The 18,685-nt window shown below is 35.2% G+C and overlaps 1 protein-coding gene across 2 annotated transcripts in view; it reads right to left on the bottom strand.

The window, feature by feature from the left end:
- Window positions 1-1,391: 1,391 nt before the first annotated feature.
- Window positions 1,392-18,685, bottom strand: part of ATR (ATR serine/threonine kinase) — a 91,361-nt gene continuing 74,067 nt past the window's right edge. Inside the window, exons 40-47 of one of the 2 annotated variants that reach the window (XM_021678730.1) lie at window positions 17,624-17,824; window positions 15,660-15,803; window positions 12,832-12,982; window positions 10,044-10,200; window positions 9,776-9,929; window positions 8,482-8,633; window positions 2,854-2,959; window positions 1,392-1,755 (exon numbers count right to left, since the gene is read on the bottom strand). In XM_021678730.1, coding sequence (XP_021534405.1) covers window positions 1,582-1,755; window positions 2,854-2,959; window positions 8,482-8,633; window positions 9,776-9,929; window positions 10,044-10,200; window positions 12,832-12,982; window positions 15,660-15,803; window positions 17,624-17,824 — 1,239 coding nt within the window. In that variant the 3' untranslated portion in view covers window positions 1,392-1,581. The remainder of the gene's footprint in view (window positions 1,756-2,853; window positions 2,960-8,481; window positions 8,634-9,775; window positions 9,930-10,043; window positions 10,201-12,831; window positions 12,983-15,659; window positions 15,804-17,623; window positions 17,825-18,685) is intronic. The other variant, XM_044915331.1, reaches the window with a different exon arrangement.

Below are 18,685 nucleotides of genomic sequence, written 5' to 3'. Positions count from 1 at the left end.
GATGACAACACACCGCCCGCCCGACCATAGAGAGCACTCGCCGGGCCTAGAGCGGCCGATTCGAGGCCGCATCCCCGGGGCGGGGCTCTAATCCCGGCTCTAACTCGCCGCCGCCGAGCTCCCCGGTGGTAACGTTTAAGAGCCGGGCGGCGTGTTGGTGCGTTAAATTTAGTTCTGGAATGTTTGTTGACAGAGCTGTGCTTTGTAAGTAGACGTGGGAGTGGTGTGAAAACCTCACGAGCCTGCTGGAAGTTTTGGAACACTGGTATTTGTCCTGCTTCTGTATCCTGGAATTACTAATCTCAGTATTTTTCAACACAGATTTGGAAAGATCTGGTGACTTACTTGGTTTATTTTGTTTGGGGAGGGAGAGGTTTTTTTCTGAGGACTATAACCCTGTATCAAACTTCTTTTAAAAACTTTTTTCCCCAAATTATTTGTTGGAAAAAATGTCCTAATTCCCCTCCACCCCCACCCAGCTTCCTCCTTAAATCAACATTAGGCTCCCCGAGGAAATGGTATACTTTTCACGTTCATGTCTCTTGGTTTTCATGTTTTCCCCATCACACTCTAAACGGTGCAGAAAAGCATAATTCTGTCAAGCGAATTTAAGTAAAATTCTGTTATAAAAAATTTTTCCATTTATTTGAATGTAATAATCTCATAATTTTGTAAATATTGTGAATTATTTTAAATCATCAGCAAGAAAACTTACCAAAAAATGAACATTAAAATATCTTTAATTTTAAAATCTTATGAAATTTTAAGTGTCTTCTAAGACCACTAGATTCTGTATTCTGGTAAACTCTCAGTATGACAGAATCTTTAAAATTACATTATTGAGTTTTCAGATTCGTGCTCTTTGGTTTTTTTCCTATTACATTTTCAGCCATACAAAAAAGAGTTTTATTAAGTGAACTTGATGTGTGTTTTATGTTTGTATCTGTTTTATTAGACTAGACAGTCAGTTCCTAGAGGGCAGGGCAGGTAGCTCTGTTCAGGAATCTAGCATAGTGCTTTGCCTACAGCATTTATTCAGTGTAATTTTTTGTTGTTCAAATGAATCCTTTTGCTAGCTAGTACTTAAAAGAAAATCAATAAAAGTTATAAAATGAAATTAGGCTGGCTTGTTTCTTGCAAATACATCTTTTAGAGCATAAAAACATAAGATGTTCCATTTCTCCAGTTATAATGAACAATATATATTGAGAAAGCAGTTTAGGGGCACCTGGGTGGCTCAGTCAGTGAAGCATCTACCTTTGGCTCAGGTCATGATCCTAGAGTCCCCGGATGGAGCCCCAAGTTAAGCTCCCTGCTCTGTGGGGAGTCTGCTCCCTCTTCCTCTGCCCCCTCCCCACTTGTGCTCTCTCTCAAATAAATAATCTTAAAAAAAAAAAGAAAGCAGTTTATTTCTTATCAACAACATATATTATTTTAAATATTATTAACAATAAGGGAGTTAATACCAGTTGCTCCGAGAACATAAACTTATGCTGTACTTTGGAAATGAATATACAATCACAGTTAATACCAAATGCATTAATTTTAGATTATTAGCATATTCTTTGAAGTAATTTCATTTCACATATATGGGGTCCAACCAAGGTACATCTGGCACAGTAAGTTTTCATCAGTAGCTTCTTGTATAAGGTAATGCACATGTCCTTCAATAGATAGTGGCAGCCCTGTCACTCTATTTCGGGTCTTGATTACACCTTGCAGTCGCTGCTCGATGTCAAGAACATGGGTCTTGGCCTAATAAGAAGAAACTGAAAATCGTAAGTGCTAAGAACCTAATAACACCTGGATATTGATAATTTGAAATTACTACTTTTCTGGTGTTTGACAAATATTTATGTCATTTTACAAATCATTCCCCCCTTTTTAGGAGCAAAAACAGGGCAAAAGAGAGAAGAAATGAAACAAATGCAGTAACTTGAGATACTGATTTTGAGGCTTGCAATATTGATTTAGCATCAACTGCATGGACATTTTTCTGGACTATGTGAAATACTAGGGACTCTCTTCCACATTACAATTCTAGAAAAATAATAATTTAAAAAATTTACCCCGAAATGTTAGGACTTAAACATTTGAATGAATATTCTAATCATAGCAACAATACTCTAAATGCCTAATATTTAGACTATGTTACTATGTGCAAATGGAGTTCTAAGCTACTTGGAATGAAAGGTACACATTTCTCTCAATAGGAAAGCTTATAAAAATGCAAAAGTGAGACTGTTGTATTAGAATAACAATCCTCAATCTATTCTCACTTAATAAAAATGATTATCTGCAAACTTTGAAACTTCAACTAATGTTAGTAAGGAGTGAATTGCTATATATTAAAGTTGAGACCTGCTGCTGCTTTCTAAGTTCAGGCAATCTGTGTTCCAAGTTTTTCCCACTATATCTCATAACTGCAAACTGTCTATAATTAAGTGTCTTGAACTTCATTACACAAATGATAATAATGTTAACATTAGTAATGACTAAAGAAAACTTATTGGCACTTTCATACTAAAGAACTACATTTCAGGGGCACCTGGGTGGCTCCACTGGTTAAGCGTCCAGCTACTGATGTTGGCTCAGGTCATGATCTCAGGGTTGTGAGATCTGAGCCGCACATCAGGTTCAGTGCTGGGCGTGGAGCTTGTTTAAGATTCTCTATCCCCTCTCCCTCTGTCCCTTCCCCTCCCTCTCTCTCTCAAAAAAACAAAAAAATAAAAAAAATAAAGAACTAGATTTCAGAGTTCAATGGCCAGTCAATTCAATGACAGTATTTAGAATCAATTCTCATTGACAGAGACGTATTATGTCAGCTCATATCACGCTACACCTTCTACTAACCTTTTCATTGACAACCTCCCCGGTTTCATTCAGTGGTGCTTTGGAATGCCCTTTCACTGGTTTACTCCATTCCACAAGAGGATCATGTAGAAAAGTTTTTAAGACACTAAAATGCAAACAAATATGATGATACAATGTTATCTCTGTATAAAGAAGTGCCGCTATAGTCAACATGTAGGTGAAAAATAAGTGAAGGATGAGAAGCTAATGGTAATATTCTTATAACACACATTAGTACTGCATCAATAAGACATGTGAACTTACTGTTTTGGACTGAGGGGTCGAAAGAAAAGAGGGAAGATAGAGGGGGATCTGAGGTGTTCTTGGAGAGTAGAGTAAGATGAGTTTTGTGTGCCATTTCTAAACGCATACTGTGCACTTCAAATACAACTACCTATGGAAAAACCTACTCAGGCACCTCAAATTCAGTATTTCCAAAACAAAACTCATTACCCTTTCCCAAACTATTTCGCCTGTGTTCCCCAAATCACTAAGAACATTATTCACTCATTTGTCCTAAATAAAAGTCTAGGAATCATCCTTGCCTCTCCTTCCTCTTAACACTCAATTCTACCTCCTAAATCCCTTTAGAATCTACTTACCTTCATCTCTACTATCACTGCCTCATCCAATGCACCATTATTTCTTCCTGAGTTACTCAAACAGTCCTCTAACTAGTTTTCTGGCCTCTAGCCCAGACTGCAACTATAATTTTTCTACAGTGCAAAATCTGATGAATTTCATTTCTTCTTTTAAAATTTGCTTCTTACCCCAACCCCCAATGACTTCTGGTTGTTTTCAGAGCAAGATTTAAATGTGTAAACCAGCCCCATGTGGACTTTTCATAATCTAGCCCTGCTCATCTGTGCCATCATCACAGCACCATCTACTTGAAGTGTACCCTCTAGAAAACAGAATTACATTTTTTAGGCAGTCCAGGCCTTCACTTGCCTTGATATTTCTATCACTCAGAACACTCTCTTCCCCTTTGTGTGGTCAATTCCATTTATCATTAAGGTTTCAGCTACTTCCTTCAGAAATTATTTCCTGACTTCCCCAGATTGGATAGGGGCTCTTAGTGTTTCACAAGAGGCTGTACTTCCTCTTGCAGAGAATTTGCCTTTTCCTATGTCTAATTAACGAATACGTTCTACCAAAATGTCTGGTAGAGAGCTTTAAAGAAAGAAGGTGAATAAATGAGCTTTAAAAGTCCTTTTAAAAAACTACATCCTGTAGCTAACATCATATTTAATGGTGAAAGACTGACTTCTATACCCCTAAAATCAGGAATGAGACAAAGATGTAGATTTCTCACCTTGTCTACCTGACATTCATTTAGCTAGGGGCAATTGGCAAGAAAAAAAAAAAAAGCACGAGATCGGAAAGGAAAAAACAAAACTATCTAGCTGCAGATGTTGGAGAGAGAAAAATCTTAAGGTATCTACAAAAATAAGTATTAGAACTAATAAATGAGTTCAGCAGTGTTTGCAAAATATGAGATAAATATACAAATATCAGTTGTATTTCTAAACTAACAATGAATAGTGCAAAAATGAAATAAAAAATTCCATTTGGAATAGCATTTTAAAAAGCACATTTAAAAAAAATACAAGATCTGGGGGCGCCTGGGTGGCTCAGTCGGTTAAGCGACTGCCTTCGGCTCAGGTCATGATCCTGGAGTCCCGGGATCGAGTCCCACATCGGGCTCCCTGCTCGGCGGGGAGCCTGCTTCTCCCTCTGACCCTCCCCCCTCTCATGTGCTCTCTCTCTCTCTCATTCTGTCTCAAATAAATAAATAAAATCTTTAAAAAAAAAAAAATACAAGATCTGGGGACGGCTGGTGGCTCAGTCAGTTAAGCGCCTGCCTTCGGCTCAGGTCATGATCCCAGGGTCCTGGGATCAAGTCCCACACTGGGATCCTTGCTCAGTGAGGAGCCTGCTTCTCCCTCTGACTGCTGCTCCCCTTGCTTGTGCTCTCAGTCTCTCTGACAAATAAAACCTTAAAAAAAACAACTGTGATTTAAAAAAATAAAACCACAAGACCTGAAAACTAAAAATCACAAAACATTATTGAAAGAAATTAAAGAATTATATAAATGAGAAGACATCCCACGTTCATAGTTCATAAGACTTAATATTTTTAAAATGACAATATTCCCCAAACTGATTAACAACTCAATGCCATTCCTATCAAAATCCAGGCTTGACTTTTTGAGTTAATAAGATGATCTTAAAATTCCTACGGAGGTGCAAAGAACCCATAATAGCCAAACAATCTTGAAAAAGAAGAAAAAACCTGGAGCACACATACTTCCTAATTTCAAAATTTACTACAAAGCTACAGTAATCAAGACAATGTGTAGTAGGAATATGGTTAGATATAGAGATCAATGGAATAAAATTGAGAGTCCAGAAATAAACTCCTGAATATATGCCGAGACAATTAAGTGGAGAAGAATAATATTTTCAAAAAATAGTGCTAGGAAAACTGGATATGCACATTCAAAGGAATAAATATGGACCCTCTACCTCACACTAGAAACACAAAATAACTGAAAATGATCAAAGACCTAGTAAATATAAGAGGTAAAACTATAAAATGCTTAGAAGCATACAGGTGTAACTGTTCATGATTTGGATTATGCAATAGTTCCTTAAATGACACCAAAAGCAAATAACAATAACAAAAATAGATAAGTTGAACATCATCAAAAGTAAAAACTTATATGCTAAAAAGGACATCATCAAGAAAGTAAAGACAACCCACATAGAGAAAAATATTTGCAAATTATGTATGTCTTAAGGATCTAATATCCAAAATATGTAAAGAATTCTTACAACTCAGCAATAAAAAAATCCAATTTAAAAATGGGAAAAGTATTTGAATAGATATTTATCCAAAGAAGATACACAACTGACCAATAAGCACATGAAAAGATGTTCAACATCACTGGTCATTGAGGAAATGCAAGTCAAAACCATAATAAGATACCACTTGATACCACCCACTAGGATGGGTAAAGTAAAAAAGATAAATAACAAGTGTTGTTAAAAATGTGGAGAAATTGGGGCGCCTGGGTGGCTCAGTTGGTTAAGCGTCTGCCTTCGGCTCAGGTCATGATCCCAGGGTCCTGGGATCAAGCCCCACATCGGGCTCCCTGGTCAGCGGGAAGCCTGCTTCTCCCTCTCCCACTCCCCCTGCTTGTGTTCCCTCTCTCACTGTGTCTCTGTCAAATAAATAAATAAAATCTTTAAAAAAAAAAAAAATGTGGAGAAACTGGAACCTTCATACATTACCAGTGGAATTGTAAAGTGTCACAACTGCTTTGGAAAACAGTTTGAAAGTTCCTCAAAATGTTAAGCTTAGAGTTCACATGTGACCCAGCTATTCTACACCCAGGTATACCCAAGAAAACTGAAAACATATATACACAGACTTTTCACAGTAGCCAAAAGATGTAAACAATCCAGATGTCCATTAACTGATGAATGGACAAAGAAAATGTGGTATACAGGGGTGCCTGGGTGGCTCAGATGGTTAAGTGTCTGCCTTTGGCTCAGGTCATGATCCCAGGGTCCTGGGATCGAGCCCCACATTGGGCTCCTGGCTCAGTGCGGAGCCTGCTTATCCCTTTCCCTCTGCCTCCCCCCTGCTCTCTCTATCTCTCTGTCTCAAATGAATAAATAAAATCTTAAACAAACAAACCCAAAATGTGGTATACAATGGAATATTATTAGGCAATAAAAAAGAATGAATTACTGATATATGCTATAACATGGATAAACCCTGAAAATACCACGTTAAGGGAAAGAAGACAGACATAAAATGCCATATGTTGTACGATTTTATTTATACATGAAATGCCCAGAATAGGCTGATCCATTAAGACAGAAAGTACATTAGTGGTTGCTAGAAGATGGCAGGGGAGTAGGGATGGAGAGTGACTGCTAATTTATTTTGGGAGTGATGAAATGTTTTATAATTAGATAGCAGTGATGGCTGCACAATCTTGGGAATACACTAAAAACAACTGAAATGCACACTCTGAAAGAGTGAATTTTACGGTATGTAAATTACATCTTTTAAAAAACTGAGACATAATGGACATATATTAGTTTTAGGAGTACATGATTTGATATTTGTATATATATTGCAGAAGGATCACCACAATCTAGTTAATATCCATCACCATACAAAGTTTCAAATTTTTTTCTTGCGATGAGAACTTTTAATATCTATTCTCTTAGCAACTTTCAAATATACAATACAGTATTATTAACTATGTTCACCATAGTTAATATTCCCATGACTTATTTATTTCATAACTGAAAGTCTGTACCATAGTTAATATTCCCATGACTTATTTCATAGCTGAAAGTTTGTACCTTCATCCATTTTGCCCATCCCTACCCCCAACCTCTGGCCACCACCGTTTTCTGTATCTATTTGCTCAGGTTTTGTTAAGTTTTTATTTTAATTCCAGTTACTTAATATACAGTGTTAGATTAGTTTCAGGTGTACAATATAGTGATTCAACAGTTCCATACATCACCTTGTGCACATCATGAGAACTGTACTCCCTAATCCCCATCACCTATTTAACCCATCCCCCCCGACCCTCCCCTTTGGTAACCATCAGATTGCTCTCTATAATAAGAGTCTGTTTCTTGTTTTGTCTCTTATTTTTTTCCCTTCCCTTGTTTGTTTCTTAAATTCTACATATGACTGAAGTCATATGGTATTTTTCTTTCTCTGACTGACTTATTTCACTTAGCATTATACTCTTCTAGCTCCATCCATGTCATTGCAAATGGCAAAATTTCATTTTTATGGATAAATAATATTCCATTGTGTATATATACATCTTCTTTATCCATTCATCTGTCGACGGACACCTGGGCTGCTTCCGTATCTTGGCTATTGTAAATAATGCTGCTATAAACATCAGGGTGCATGTATCCCTTTGGATTAGTGTTCTTTTATTCTTTTTTTTTTTTTTTAAAGATTTTATTTATTTATTTGACAGAGAGAGACACAGCGAGAGAGGGAACACAAGCAGGGGGAGTGGGAGAGGGAGAAGCAGGCTTGCCGCAGAGCAGGGAGCCCGATGCGGGGCTCGATCCCAGTACCCTGGGATCATGACCTGAGCCAAAGGCAGATGCTTAACGACTGAGCCACCCAGGCGCCCCGTGTTCTTTTATTCTTTTGGTAAATACCCAGTAATGCAATTGCCAGATCAGATCATAAGGTAGTTCTATTTTTTTAAGACTCCACATACAAGTGATCTCACACGGTATTTGTCTTTCTCTGTAGGACTTATTTCACTTATGAATAAATGCCCTCAAGGTCTATCTATGTTGTTGCAAATGGCAAAATTTCCTTCTTTTTTATGGCTGAATATTATCACAGTGTGTGTGTATTCATCTATCAATGGACACTCAGGTTGCTTCTGTGTCTTGCTACTGTAAATAATGCTGCAATGAACTGTAAGTTATTCCTTAATAAAGCTATTATTTAAAAAGATCTACTTTAATGCAAAGTGGCTTCTAGTATAAAAAAACATATTTAGGAACCAATAATTACATTCAAGATTACTGTTAAATTGTTTACAAAACATAGGTAATTACCTCATTAAAGGCTCTCTCTGATCTCGCATCAGCCTCATTGTAACTTCACAAGCCCTTCGAAAAAGACCTTCTGTTCCCATAGGACCCATTCCATTAACCATATTATGAGTCAGTCGAAAAGGAACAATTTCTGGAACTTCAAAGGTTTCTCCCTTAAAACAATGCATTTTATTAAAAAGTCACAATGTTAAAATTTTAAATCTTTATGCAAAAAAATTAGATCTTCATGTCTAGACTCTAAAAGTGCAAAGATACCCTCAAAATATTTATATTTTTAACTACATTAAAGGCCTCTATCATGAAGAAGCCATATAACTACCTCTGATCTAGAGGATGGATGCTCACCAGGCACTGAATTACAATAGTGAATATTACTATAGAGAAATTTTTATGCGTTCAACATTTAGTCTCATATTAACTTTCTTACTGCTCTTCTTGAATAATATAAAATAAAAACAAATATTCTTATATTTTTCTCTTTTAAGACTTTCACTTTAAAGCAGGAAAGGAAAGAAACAGTCAAATGTTAGATGCTCATATCCCTCAGACAGAATATGTTAACATATAATATAATGAAGTCCAGTTCATTTATTTTCTGCCATTCTCAACCTGCCTTCCATAAGGCCTTTTTATCCCCAAACTTACTGAGTTTCCCTAAATTCCTTTCTTGTATGATTTAACATATACTAGTGGTTTATTTCTGATTTGATCTCATGTGTATCTGTGACCCTTCTTGGTTTCCTGTGACAGCAGAAGGTAATCCACAGAGAATGGGGATTAAGAAAATAGGGAGTTAGCCTACTTGCCTGCCTTCTAGGATCATAACATTGGAAAATTAGACGGGGCTTTAGGGAGAGTCCAACCACCTTAATTTATTCCCAGGCCCCACTCTGAACCTATAGAATCTCCTAGGATGTCTGCTAGATATCTGTGTATTTTGTTTAAATTCTTAGATGATTCTGATATGCTGCCAGGTCTGTTTTGTCTAAAACTGAGTCTCAGTAAAATGAACTGATCGGTTCATGTTCACATAACTAAGAACTGAGTCAGAACTTGAACCTTTGGATTTCAAGTTCAGGGCTGATTTTACTGTATCACTCTTCTGAGTTCTCTTCATCCTAAGTTGCTTTGCTGAGGACTCAGGGATCCACCAATCAAAACCAGTCAACAAACTCTCAGTGTGACTCAACTGTGACTATAACTGCAACCAATGGGTATGTCTAGGAAAAACAGCTGTTGAGGAAAGGTAATTGGGAGTAAACATACAATTACTAGAGTAAGTCACATCATTTACCTTATTGAAGAGACAGTTGAAATCCACATGTACACATTCACCAGTCAAAGAATCAAAGAGAATGTTTTCACCATGACGGTCTCCAAGCCCCAGGATATAGCCAACCATTGACATAACCGCTGTGGAACGACAGTATGCTGATCTGCTACTGTACCTAAAGAAAACACAATGCTTATCAAATATCCTTATGCCACATGAGGCAACATAAATCTAAAATATTTTTTAAAACATTAAACCATAATAATGTATTATCCTCTTGGTAACTTACCATGATGTAGGATCAGGGAATGTCCTCAGAAACCACTCGTGAAAAACAGGAGGATGCCTGGGTAGGAGAAATTCTCGGAATACTTTGAGTTTTTCAGACAAAGCTGCGGCTTTTGGTAACATACACTGGCGAAGTTCTTTTCCTGTCATATAAACTCCTGCAAGGTGGAGTGGTTTCCATTAACCACACAAGCCAAATAAGAAAATGGGTAATTTTTAAAAAAACATCTATTTTTATTCAAATTGTTATACAAAAGCAAGAACAAATAGGTAAACTTATCTTATTATAATAACACATTATGTTTCTCTATACTTATCCAAAGTGAAGCCTCCTGTTGATGAAAATTAATGTCAACTAAAACTAACGTTGGAATCAACTAATTCTAGAAAGTATCACTCAGAATAAATCCAATTTAAATTGGATTAATAAATTAAATAAATTAAATAAAATAATTGGAATTATAAAAATGCTGCAGCCCTCACTAAAATTATAATGATTTCTCTGTTCCTCAGCATGTAGTATAGGTCCACACAGAATCATTATTAAAAAACCTACAGTGGTGTTTTGAAGTAATTTACTCTGTGTGAATGCTAGCCTATAAGCTTCATTGTGTACCTCGTTCTTGAGTTAATCTTGTACAATGCAAATCATCTGGAGAAACAGAACTTTTCCTTCTGATACAATGGTGAGCGTGTATTAGATGGGTGATATTACTCTGGTCTATTAAGTGCCTTTTAGGCCCACCTTGGTTTGGTGCTTTTTTACACCCGAAGCACAGCCAAAGTTTTATGAACAAGTTTGAGATTTGAGGTTTTTAGGCTCAAATGTTATATAATTCCCGTGTGTTCATGATATTAAAAAAATTTTTTTAAAATACTTTTAAAAATTCAAAAACAATAACTAAAACACACAATATTTTATCTTTCCAATAAAATAGTCAATAGCAGGTTCCTTGGAATAAGAGTCTAGTCTTTGAGTTTCAGCTCTGCAACTTATCAGCTTTGTGAACTTGGATAAGTTACTTAACCTCTGGCACTGTACATAAAATAGGGATAATCAGACTTATTAACAATAAACAATAAAGTATATAACATACTTAGCACAGTAATATAGTAATTTATCAATACCACTTATTGTTATGGGTTAAACTGTACCCTCAAAAAAATGTGTTTAAGTCCTAACCCCTGGTACCTGTGAATGCGACCTTGAAAGAGAGGGCTGTTGCCCATGTAATCAGGTTAAGAGGAAGTCATTAGGGTGGGCCCTTATTATAATATGACTAGTACATAAAATATTATATAGGAAGAGAAAACAGAGACATATAGACTTAGGGAGAACACTGTGTAATGACAGAGAGGAGAAAGAGTGAAGTGATCCATCTATAAAACTAAGGCACGTCAAAGATTGCTGGAGACAGAAGCTGACAGAAAGGCATGGAAGAGATTCTCCCCTTGAGTTATCAGAGATCTGGCCCTACTGGCACCAAGATTTTGGACTCATAGCCTCCCCAATTGTGAGAGAATACATCTGTTGTTTGCAGTACTTTGTTACAGCAGCCCTAGGGAAACGAATACACTTATTTTCTACCTTACTCTGATAACTTGATCTATTTACTTTTAATGTACTGCATCATATGCATTTAAAATTTTTTAATTTTGAAACAGCTTTAGACTTACAAAAAATCGCATAAATGACACAAAGAATTCCCATATACTCTTCACCCAGCTATTCTTAATGTTCATGTCTTTTATAATAATAGCACAATTACCTAAATTAGGTAATTGATAGTTACAATATTATTAACTAACCTTCAGACCTTATTCAAATTTCACCAACTGTCCCACTACTGTCTTTTTTTCTGGGCCAGGATCCAATCCAGGATCCCGTATTACATTCAGCTGTCATGTCTCCTTAATGTCCTCAAATCTGGGAAATTTCTGTCTTTGTCTTTCCTTACCTTGACATTTTTTAAGAGTTCTAACCAGTTATATTTTTGTTTCTCCACTGTAAAGTTACTATTTTTTTCCCTTTATAATCAGTAAGTATGTTGTGAGGAGATACTTTGAGACCCTACAAATAACCTGCTTCTCATCATACTTTTGCTCATTCATTTCAGGATCCATTGATATTCACTGCCTGCAACAATTATTACTGTGGTACTTGCTAATTGGTTATTTTCTATTTCCATCATTTTCTCTACATTTATTCACTGCAATTCTATTGTAAGGAAGAACTGTTCCTACATCCCTACTTATTTATTATTTATTTATATCAGTGTGGATTCATGTCTATTTATTTTATTCCATGAGTTATAACCTAATACTATATCATTATTTTGTTGCCCAAATTATCCCAGGTCTGGCCAGGTGGAGACTCTAATTCCAATCTAATACTCTATTTTAGGCTTCCCTTTCCTTTTCTTTCTCTCACAGTGAAAAAGGTAGCTCTCATTATCCACATATAGATATTTATTTGCTAAAGGTAAGTATACACATGAAGTAGTTTCAAAATTGCTAACCAATATCTTTGTGAAAAACAAATTTTCATATACATTCTTATAAGCTACATCAAATTCTTTTGGGATAAAGATATAATTAGGATAAAGAAGGGATTAGAACATTAGGAAGAAAAACACATAAGTACTTGTGTATACAGAATCTCATTTGACCTAGAAATTCTACTATGGCTTATAAAAAAAAGGTATAATAACATGTTAATATTAATTATACATATTGGCAGATTTTATAGTCATTTTATATATTTATATTTTAAGAATTAATTTTAGTACCCTTTTCCTTATATAGTTTGGTCAGAATAGGTCTCAAGCCAGCAGTGTTGTTAACCCATTCAATAATCCCACATTCATCATTCAGGGGAATAACTGCATATGTTCGGATATGAAGTTCTCTTCTACGAGATTCTGCATCTTTTCTTAAGCACTATTAAAAAAAAAACACACATAAACTTAAAAATTCAAAATTTCCAAATGTATGTCAAATATATCTAAAGATTATTCATTTCATAGCAAAAGAAACTCCGTGAAAGTTTACTATGTGGTATAGATGAATAATTCTTCAGAATGGTAGGGAAGGAAGCTACTGGGATAGTATCTATAGTCTTTTTCCAAATCATTAAAAAAGCCTTGGGCAAGTCCCTTGTTTTAATTATTCACTGTTAATGTAATATTGTGTTCAAAATATTATACCTGTATATTTAACAATGACAAAATGTTCTTTAATTTTTTATTGCTTCATAGATGTTACTGAAGTATTAAGTCCTTGGGCACCAAGATTGCTGTTTAATTTTTTTTTAAGATTTTTTATTTACTTATTTGACAGAGAGAGAGAGAGACAATGAGAGAGGGAACACAAGCAGGGGGAGTGGGAGAGGGAAAAGCAGGGCTCCCACTGAGCAGGGAGCCCGACACGGGGCTCGATCCCAGGACCCCGGGATCATGACCTGAGCCAAAGGCAGACGCTTAACCGACTAAGCCACCGAGGCGCCCCTAATTTTGATTATCTAAACAAAAAAGTATGAGTTTTATAATATCCTCAAATGTCATTTTATTCTTGCAATTTAATATCATGGTTTCATTTGAAAAACTGTCTCCTAGCAGAAGAAAGCTTTTTACATCTCATCGGATTAATTCTGAATTATTCTAGGTAAGGATAAACAGTATTTTGTATAATTCTGAAACCGTATGAAATAAACAAACTAAGCACACAACTATGATTGCAACCCGTCCAATTCAAAAGCACAATCACTAACCAAAAACATATTTTAAACTTTAGGAATAAATAGGCTACATAAATGTCAGCCAAACAGTACAGCATTAGGATGACATATAAAGATCAGTTTGTGGTCTCCTAGACCAACACAGACTGTAATTTTTCACAATCAGGCTATTGTATTTTACCACAGCAATGTGGGGGAACAGTAATGAAATAATCAGTAACAAAGCTGATTAGGATAAATTTATAAACTGAAGCCAGGCCAGCTGATACTCCTAACCAGAAAAACACTCAAGGGAGCTTCAGATGAACATACTAATGGTTTAACAGTCAGCTAGGTTTCCAATTTTCTAAACACTTTAAATAAAAAATAATCCTTCACTTTATAGTGCCTTTGAAATGGATTTTTAATGTGATACTAATTTCTAAATTATTTTTGATTACACTAAGTACAAACCATAGTTATTCTTTTTTAAAAATGAACTTATCTGTTGCTCTATCTTTTCTATGTTAAAAGTCCGTAACTTTTCCTGCTAATTAAAGAGGTACCAGTGAAATGTGGGGAGAGGATAGAGGAGGGACAAAAAGTTTATAAAAAGAATAATTAAATTTCATCTTTCTGTTGTATGGTTTAATTTTTACCAATGGAAAAAACAGATGCTATGCATTTACAAATACCTGGCCACAGACTAATTCAAAATACCTAAGGTCATCCATTTATAATAAACCCTTAATAAGATTTCTCATATTATCTCTGCGACAGAAATCAAGCACTTACCAAATGTACTGAAAAAAATACTAATGATCACCTTTAAGCAGTGTGTTGATAAAAACAGAACCTAGGGGCAGCTGTGTGCTCAGCTGGTTAAACATCCAACTCTTGCTTTCAGCTCAGGTCATGATCTGAGGGTTGTGAGATCAAGCCCTGCAGCAGTCTGCTTGAGATTTTCTCTCTCCCTCTCCCTCTGCCCCTCCCCAGCCCCTGCACACACACTCTCTCTCTAAAATAAATAAATAAATCTTTAAAAACAAACACCCCCCCCAAAACAGAACCTAACATCTTTTGTCTAGCACTAAAACATAAATACATCTGATAGAGTCTATTACAGATAATTTAAACATTACATAGAAAATATTTTCCCTAACATGTGTTACACATTTTTCTCAATATAATAAAAGTAATCTTATTTTTTAAAGTAAAAAGTTACATGAAACCAGCAATTCCATTTCTGGGTAAATACTCAAAAGACTGAAAGAAGGGATTCAAAGAGCTATTTATCCACCTATGTTCATAACAATATTATTCACAATAGCAAAAGGTGGAAGCAATCTCAAGTGTCCACTGACAGATCAATGAATAAACAAAATGCAGTACACACATACAATGGTATATTATTCAGCCTTATTCAGGAAAAAAATTTTGACACATGATATAACATGGATGAACCCTGAAGACAATGCTAAGTGAAATAAGCCAGGAAAAGGGACAAAAAATATATGATTCCACTTCTACAAGGTATCTAGAGTAGTCAAATTCAGGAGATAGAAAGTAGAATGGTGGTTACCAGAGGCTAGGGAGGAAGGGAATGAGGAGTTATTGTTTATTGACAGGAGAGTTTCATTTGGGAAGATGAAAAATGTTATGGAGTGGGATGGTGGTCATAGTTGCACAAAAATGTGTATGTACTTAATGTCACTGAATTGAACTGTTAAAAGTGGTTGGTTAAAATGGTAAATTTTATCCCAATTAAAAAAATTAAGTGAAAACAAAAAAGGCAGTACATTTCACTCTCTTTTTAAGAATGATCTATTTGCATTGTGAAAAGCTTGTATCACATGATAGTAATTACGGTAATTCTAAAATTAAAGCAAACTATCTCCAAACCTTATTAATCAAGGAATTGAATTCCATTAGTCTACAATCCTTTCTCAGATCATCTTTTGGCTTACACATCATGATGTAGAACTTTCCATCTGATCCTTTCAAAGAGATCTTCTTTGGTTTCTGAAGAGAAGCAAGAATTTCCACCTAAAAGATAATGAATTATATATAAGTTAAGGTCAAGATTCTTTGTTTAAATTTTTATATATAAATACTGTATTACCTAACAAAAAGAATATAATAACCTATATTGTGTAGTAAGTTTATTATTTTACTAATTTCTTTTATCATAATCACCGATGATGTATGAAAAGAATGCCCATGAACAGAGACACATTGTCACCCATTAGGAATGGCTATAAAGTAAAAGGATTACTTCAATATAAGTACTTACACATTCAAATTTAGGCAGCCTCTTTAGGACAGCCACAATATTTAAAAGATTTTTTTTTAAGATTTTATTTATTTGAGAGAGAATGAGAGAGAGAGAGAGTGCACGCAAAGGCAGCGGGGAGGGGCAGAGGGAGAAGCAGACTCTCCACTGAGTGGGGAGCCTGATGCAGATCTGGATCCCAGGACCGTAGAATCATGACCTGAACCAAAGGAAGTCACTCAACTGAGCTACCCAGGCTCCCCTAAAAGATTTTTGAAACAGTTTTTAGAACCTGTCTTTAGAGCTGAAGACACTGTTTTTAAATATCTTTAGTGGTAAAAAATGCTTATCAATTTAATGTAACTTGACTTTGGAAAAAAGAAACTATTCCAAAATCAAGTCCACCTAATGAGGTGGGTTAATAAGCTGAATCCTATTAATTTAAAAACAAAGCATGACTGTAAGTGAGTAAGAATGATTTCATTATGTGGTTTAGTATCTGGCTCTGAAGCAATTAAACAAATGTTTGATACATAGAATTACTGGAACAAACAGTTTTCAAAATTATTTACTTAGAAATGCTCTAGTATGGGGTGCCTGGGTGGCTCAGTCGTTGGGCATCTGCCTTCAGCCCAGGTCATGATCCCAGGATCCTGGGACTGAGCCCCGCATCGGGCTCGCTGCTCAGCGGGAAGCCTGCTTCTCGGTCTCCCACTCCCCCTGCTTGTGTTCCCTCTCTTGCTGTCTCTCTCTGTGTCAAATGAATAAATAAAAATCTTAAAAAAAAAAAAATGCTCTAGTACCACATATTTAAAATAGTCACATATTTATAGTCACATTTATACTTAAAAAAAAAAACAAGCTCTTCTTAGCTGAATTTTGCTTCCTCCTAAAGTATAAGCAAAAACTGTATTTTGTTCTCCATTTTTAGGATGAAACAAAGTATGGAAAAATCAAACTGTGAAAAATAATAATTATACTCATACTAAAACAATACATGCATCTAAAAAATCAAAATACTCAGTTGAACATGGGTTGTTTTTTTTTTAAGACACTGTCCTAGGGGTTGTAGAAGATTAAAAGGAGAATAAGCATGAACACATGTGTGTGTATATCTTATAATACACAGGGGAAGGAAGATAAATGTATATGGTTGAAAAGTTGACAATACAAAGGTAGTAACTGATTAGAAACAGACATGTAATGTTAGCAATATGTACTAGAGAAGTTTAGGAGAGAAAACGTATTCATTGGAGGACATGAAAAGCTAAAAATTGTGAAGGAACCATCTCCCTATTATACTATTTAAGATGCAAGGCTCTCATTCATTATAATACACATTAGAAAAGTATCAATCTTCTCCATATGGATATTTTTATAGGTCACAGATACTGGCAACATGGCATTTTTAACATTTAATTTTATCCCAGCAATATAAGAGAGTTTTACTTTTCTGTATTTCTAATCATTTTTTTCTTTGCAAATAAAATGCACTTAGTCTCTGAGAAAAACACTTTTAAAAAAACCTAATTTAAAATTTTAGCTTAATTAAATTTTAAAATCATAGTTACAGTTACATAACACTGAAGTTTACCATATCATCAAAGCTTGAGATATAGGCCCAATGCCCAGGAAATGGCTCATGGTTAGCATGGGCACCCGGAATTGATGGAAGAGTAGGTATCATGACTGATTGTAAAGGAATGAGGATTTCACTAAATGTTGGTTCCTCTACCAGCTTTTTAAGCATTTTAAAATGAGTGCTCATGCTTAATGTGGAACTACTTCCATCCACCTGGGGAAAGAAAATAGTACATTTTAATTTCTCTGGGTTTACCTTGAATTATAGAACATTTATTTTCAACCAAAACAAAAATTTTACTTCTACAGTATTTTAGTTACAATGGTTAAGCAGTCAGCAGTTTTCTAAGAATTTATTATATATCTCATTTTACCCTCTCTGTACTCTTTTGCCTTATCGGTAATCATACCTATACCACAGGACTGTTTAATGACTAAAGGAGACAATAAAGGCCTACAATCTATTATCAGACATTACCAAATCCAAAGAGCTGTGTAAATCAAGCCTTTTTTTTGTACCAAATCTCATTTAACTGAACTTCTCACTTAAAGATTAGTATGTTTCATTGCAGAAACAGTTATGTAACTGACTATGGGATACTCTATCAGAATACTCTAGGTAGGGAGACTCAATATTGAGTACATATACCACATTACCTTAAAAAATCTTAAAAATTCAGAATTCCTAAATGCAGCCTCGCTGGTCACAAAAATTTCAGATAAAGAACTGAAACCCTGTACACATAAAGCACTTAGAAAAGTGCCAGTGTTTAGTAAATGTTGGCCATTATCATAACGTTGTCTTTGATAATGCTAAGTGCATCAGAGGTCAAACAGGAGTAAAATAGATAACAAAAACAGATTACTCTTTCAAGGTGTTTACTGATAAAAGGAAGGTGAAAAATAGAATAGTCTGTGTTTTCTCACCTATTAACAGCTAATAGACTGAATATTTGTAAAGTGAAATCTAGCTATTTACCTGTAAAGAGTCTCTCTCCCCTTCCTCATAATTATCCTTACTCCTTTTCTATATATATATATATATATATATATATATATATATATATATATATAT

This window comes from Neomonachus schauinslandi, chromosome 1, assembly GCF_002201575.2.
Source record: "Neomonachus schauinslandi chromosome 1, ASM220157v2, whole genome shotgun sequence".
NCBI classification, from domain to species: Eukaryota; Metazoa; Chordata; class Mammalia; order Carnivora; family Phocidae; genus Neomonachus; species Neomonachus schauinslandi.
The sequence above is the reverse complement of the archived record's forward strand: the minus strand, read 5'-3'. Positions and strand labels throughout refer to the sequence as shown.